The sequence below is a fragment of the Chrysemys picta genome, chromosome 7 (assembly GCF_011386835.1).
Source record: "Chrysemys picta bellii isolate R12L10 chromosome 7, ASM1138683v2, whole genome shotgun sequence".
Taxonomy (NCBI): Eukaryota; Metazoa; Chordata; order Testudines; family Emydidae; genus Chrysemys; species Chrysemys picta.
Window position 1 is genome coordinate 106694178 of NC_088797.1, and position 6000 is coordinate 106700177.

At 38.0% G+C, this 6000-nt stretch overlaps 1 protein-coding gene across 14 annotated transcripts in view; it reads left to right on the plus strand.

Moving 5' to 3' along the window:
• The window catches only part of C7H10orf90 (chromosome 7 C10orf90 homolog), a 182007-nt gene extending 178496 nt beyond the window's left edge, over positions 1 to 3511 (plus strand). For all 14 annotated transcript variants that reach the window (XM_065552242.1, XM_065552243.1, XM_065552245.1 and 11 more), the window contains 2 exons: positions 1052 to 1151; positions 2615 to 3511. In XM_065552242.1, the coding sequence (XP_065408314.1) occupies positions 1052 to 1151; positions 2615 to 2653 (139 nt within the window). In that variant the 3' untranslated portion in view covers positions 2654 to 3511. The remainder of the gene's footprint in view (positions 1 to 1051; positions 1152 to 2614) is intronic.
• Positions 3512 to 6000: the final 2489 nt, after the last annotated feature.

Genomic DNA, 6000 nt, shown 5'->3' on the forward strand with positions numbered 1-6000 from the left:
AAATAGGTTGGGGGGGAAAGGAAAGTTTTATAGTCCACTAAACTAATTAAGTCTGAATACTTGTGATTTAGATCAGAATACACACAAAGAGCAGAATTGCTGAGTAACAAGATATGTGTTACAGAGAGCCTAATCTTGCTCCCACTTGAATCAATGGAAATTTTGCCACTGACTGCAATGGGAAAAGGATCAGACCCAACGTTAATTTTATGATTGTAACCAAGAACTGCAATTACATTAAGAATTGACTATTTTGTTTTCTGGTGAAAGGATCACAGTGACAGTGAGAAAAACTTATCAGTTAATATAATTATCATTTTATTTTTCTTACACATTTTTTAGTAATCACTGAAGATTATTGCTTGGAATCTGTATTGTGATATAGCAGGGGTCGGCAATCTTTAAGAAGTGGTGTGCCGAGTCTTCATTTATTCACTCTAATTTAAGATTTCGCGTGCCAGTAATACATTTTAACATTTTTAGAAGGTCTCTTTCTGTAAGTCTATAATATATAACTAAACTATTATTGTATGTAAAGTAAATAAGGTTTTTAAAATGCTTCGTTTAAAATTAAATTAAAATGCAGATTCCCCCCCCCCCCCCGGACCAGTGGCCAGGACCCGGGCAGTGTGAGTGCCACTGAAAATCAGCTCGCGTGCCGTGCCATAGGTTGCCTACCCCTGTGATATATCTACAACAAGCTTATGGGCCAGATTCTTGTCTCAGTCACTGCTATAAATCTAGATGATCTCCACTGAGCTCAGTGAAGTTACTCCAGAATTGCACAGACGTAACTGAAATAACCTGGCCCTCTACTTTCATTTAATCATTTCAGAATAAAGACCATTTCTCAAGTTTCTCAGTTCAAAACCTTTCATTGTGATACCAGTGCTATTGCTAATAGATACCTGTATGAAATCTAATTCAGATATTTACAAATGCATAATAATACCAGTGATTGCCTAGAAGAATTTTTTCCACTTTGAAAAATTAAGTTAGTGGTGACACTGTAGAATGATATGTTAAAATTTACATTCTGAATTTATGCCAGGATTTATAATAACTTGCCTGAAGTGAAAAAGAAAGAAGAAGAAAAACAGAAACGAATAATCATACAGAGCAACAGACTACGGGTGGAGGTCTTCAAAAAGGTAATGGTTCCATTGTGAATAGGCCTGATTTGGTTATAACTGCCCTAAAATCGTACCTCTGGTCCCATAACCCCCAAGTAAATCCACTTACCTATCTATTTTATGCATTTCTATACTGAGCACCTCACAATCTTTAATGTATTTATCCTCATAACACCTTTGTGAGGTAGGGAAGTGCTATTATTTCCATTATACAGACTGAGAACTGAAACATAGTGGTTATGTCTACACTGCAACAAAACACACATGGCTGGCCCATGTCACTTGCCTCAGGCTTGTATGGCTCAGGCTACAGGCCTATAAAATTGCAGTGTAGATGTTTGGGTGGGTCCAGGAGCCCAGGCTCCAGCCTGAACCCAAACATTTACATTGTAGTTTTTTAACCTTGTAGCCCAAGCCCGAGTCAGCTGACACAGGACAGTAACGGGTGTTTTATTGCAGTGTAGACATACCCTGAGAGGGTCCAGATCCTCAAAGGAGAAATCAGTGGGAGTTAGGCTCCTAAATACATTTTGAAGACATTTTGAAGACCTGGGTTTAAGTGACTTGCCCAAGATCACACATGGAAGTGAACCTGGAGCTCTGAGTCCCATGCCAGTGCCCTAACCACTGGACCATTCCATTTCACCATTGTATTCCATTACTACTGGTCACACCCTTTTCTCCCCTGAATGGTGGGCTCAAAGGGAAACCATATCTCTATACCCTGGTCTAAAGCATCTGGCTCCCATCTCTGGCTAGTAGAAGGAAATGCAAGAGAGGAGGAAAAATTAGTGCAGTTACAAAACAAAGCAAAAAGAGGAAGAAAAACTAAAACAATGCAATATACATGTTAAATGATAATAAAAATGAGTACATTTATGAAATAATGAAACCAAACTCCTTATCTCTTCAAGAGCCACTAGTCAAAGATGTCAGAGTTCATTATCCCAAGCCTCCAGGTCCAGAGTTGCTCTGGCAGGTGTTTATGGGGAAACTGGTGACTCTCTGCCATGAATTTGCAAAAGCAAGGATTTAGCAGGGTATAGTCTCATGGTTCATTTATTAGGGTGACCAGATGTCCCGATTTTATAGGGACAGTCCCGATTTTTGGGTCTTTTTCTTTTATAGGCTCCTATTACCCCCCACCTCCTGTCCCGATTTTTCACATTTGCTGTCTGGTCACCCTAGTGTTGATGCCTCTGTCCTGTACAGAGATCAAGTATCCAATGGAATAAATGAAAAAGAGCAACAGGTGCAAATAGAGATTATATGCCATAGACATCCCAACCTGTTCCAGGGAGCTTTGCTAGGAACCGTGGGATAGATAGATGCAACACTCCAAAAGCCCTAAAATGTTTGTGAGCACTGCTGCATGTAGACATGCAACCCTTAATTATAGTGGTCACTGTGGCTTCTTCTATATGTCCCAACCACGCATCTAAATTGTGACTTAAGGGTCTGTTCTTATTTTTACCCTCTAGCAACTACTGGACCAGCTTCTTCAAAGAAATACGGAGTGACAAAGGAGACCATTGGATCTTGAATGTCTTTGACTATTAGATAAGACATAAAATGTAGCATTATCTTAATTACCTGGAGACATCTTTCTTACCTTTAACTATCTATGTAAAGGAAGATAATTTGCACTTCAGTAGGATTTGAATGAAACTTCCAAATAACCAAGAGAGAACCTATAAATGAGCAAACTGCTTTAGGACTATCATGTTATAGTTGGTTTACCCAGAGAAAATAATTTTAAGAAACTTTTATGCAAACATTGGATTACAATGGTATTTATTTTCACCTTTTAAATATATATACCGTTTTAGCAATAGAACTGGGTTTTCAAGACATAGGAAACTTATTTTTCCAAAGTATTCTACTCATTGATTTCCTGAGAGTAAAATCCTAGAAAAATGAATAGCATTATTTGTTATGTTTAGAAACTAGCTGAAATGGCATTACCACAATCATATGAGCAGCAGTTTTAAATTAATGGTTAATGCACCAAAAGGGACCAATATTTTAGTGCTCTGAAGGAGTTCATTCCTGTTTATGTACTGAACCCAAATAACAGGGTTATCTTGTAGAAAGCAATATTTAGAACCTCAGTAATAATACTTTTTACATGTTCTTCACTATAACATATAATTCTGCTTGCTTCTATAAGCATAAAGTATTTATAGAAATGGCATATTAAGAAGTGGTGCAGACCCATGCAGTGGTTTCCACCAAGAAATACGTGGGTGTAAAGATTACATAATTAAAAACATCTGTAATGTTTCCTCCAACAATATTTAAATCTGTATTTGTACATTTTGGAAGTAAAATCTACCAATTTTCATATCAAATGGAATAAACAAATATAATAATCCAAATGTGATCTTTTTTTATATTGTTATTTCAAAGCATTTACAAAATCATGGCTTAGTATTAATAAAGAGGTCTTCATTGTCATAAATTCTACTGTGAGAATAAACTAATAGGATTATTATACATTTATTGGGCAAAATTCTCATCTTAAGTACATCAATGTAAATCAGAAGTAATTCCATTAACCTCAGTAGAGTAAACTGCTGACTTGTATTCATGTGAAGGAGATCAGAATTTGACCCTTAGCTTCTAAACTCCTAATTTGGATTGAGATTTAGGACCAGATTTTTTTAAAAGCATCCTCCCTTTTTAAAAAAAAAAAATGGAAATATCCTATCTCCTAGAGCTGGAAGGGACCTTGAAAGGTCATTGAGTCCAGCCCCTGCCTTCACTAGCAGGACCAAGTACTGATTTTGCCCCAGATCCCTAAGTGTCCCCCTCAAGGATTGAACTCACAACCCTGGGTTTAGCAGGCCACCGCTCAAACCACTGAGCTTTGCAAAAGCATTTATTTGTATAGGCCATTTAGATCTCCTCCAGCCTTGCTCATGTGGAGCAGTAGTAACTTACTTCACAAGCAGTCTCATTGCAATCTATGGAACTAACTGAAGTAAGTTACTACTCATTGCGAGCAAGGATAAAGGAGTCTGGCCTTCAGTGCACCCACAAGCTTGATCTCCCACTGACTGAAGCCACATAAAATATCTTTCAAACTGTTCTATCCTAGTTCTCTCAGGCCAATCTGTTCAGGGAGTTTCCAAGGGTAAAATCCTAACTTTCATATTGAAGTCAATGGCAAAATTTCCATTAACTTTAATAGGATCAAAATTTCAAACCTAGATTTTTCAACCTTGTGATCATAAAATCTTAAATACACTGCTCTATGATGTGTTGGTTTGACTTTTTGCACACACCCCCATGGAGTTATATTTGCCAATTTTGCAAATTGCTTAAATTTAGTGAATTTTTAAAAACCTCAATTAAAGTTCACTCATCATTTTGTTTTATGAAAGTCTAGATTCCCCAAATGTTTTTATTTTCTCCAAGAGTAATTTCCTAAATCTAAAGGATAAATATGTAGCAGTTTGCAATGAAAATTCTATCAGAGAAATGAGTTTTGGAGCACAGTTAATGAACAAGATGCCGAAGGCAAGTCATTGGCTGGGAACATTTGATATGATATGATATGAAGCCATAGTTTAAGACAACAAAAATAATCTCTGTGGCAGACCTAATTTCTCATTCTAGTCTTGTAAGAACTGAATATCCTACATTATATCCAAACAGTTCTGATACCCATTTCAGTTCTACAGTCAGGTTATTGTAGTAAGTCATAGGCCTTCAGGGAAAAATGCTACTTCTTGATAAAGTTTCAAACCACCTGAAAAAGCCTTATAGGTGTAGAATCTTTGCAACCAAAGAATAAGGTTTAGAATTACAGCCAAAGTTTGCACAATTCCATTTTAAATTTGCACACACTTTACAATGAAAGAGAAATTTTGCCATTTGATATTATTTAATATGGAAAATTCACAGGCCTGATTCTGATATCAGTAGTTATACATTAGTATAGTTCCACTGACTTAAATAGAATTAACCGGTGCCTAAGTCTGTATGCCCAAATCTTATAACTTAAGTAAGGACGCTCACATTTTATCGCTGAATATTAGATATTATAATTTGTTCCTTAGTTTTGAATAGGCCAGCCCAATTTCTGTATATAGCTTAATCCATCTTTTTAGTCCTAATATGTGAGTTCCAACAGAACAATATTGTGCCCTCTGCCAGTAGGCATATAGAAGTCCCTGGTTCACAGTTGGTGCATAGAGTTTTACAGGGATCCGCGGGGTCTGATGTCTACATAATAGTTCACCAAAGGGTGGCATGTGATGTTTCTACCACAAGCCAGAGGTCCACTGGTCATCATAATTATTGCAAGATGTTTGTACAAGAAATAGTTTGAGATATGCAAAATATTACATTCCAAAACTGTTGAAGTAAAGTATGTCACCTAAATTGAGGTAAGCATCAGGGCTAACTCAGTCAGCACTCAGAACAATGGACATCCGTGGAGACAGGCTATGTTTACAGGCTGGGACAGGTGTGGGCCTGAGGATTTACACAAGGTAAGTCTTTGAAGAGAGGACCTCCTGAGGTAAGAAACAATAGTATGTAACTGCATTAAAAAAAAAAAAAAAAAAAAAAGAAGGAGGAGAAGATTTTATCCTTCATTGAGGATTAAATAGGGTTGCCAACTTTCTACTCGCACAAAACCGAACACCCTTGCCCCGCTCCTGCCCCGCCCCTTCTCCGAGGCCCTGCTCCCACTCACTCATCTCCCCTCCCTCTGTCACTTGCTCTCCCCACCCTCACTCACTCGCTCATTTGCATTGGGCTGGCTCAGGGGGTTTGGATGCGGGGGTGTGCGGGGGAGGGGGGAGGGCTCCGGGTAGGGGCGCAGCCAGGGATGAAGGATTTGGGGTGTAAGAGGGGG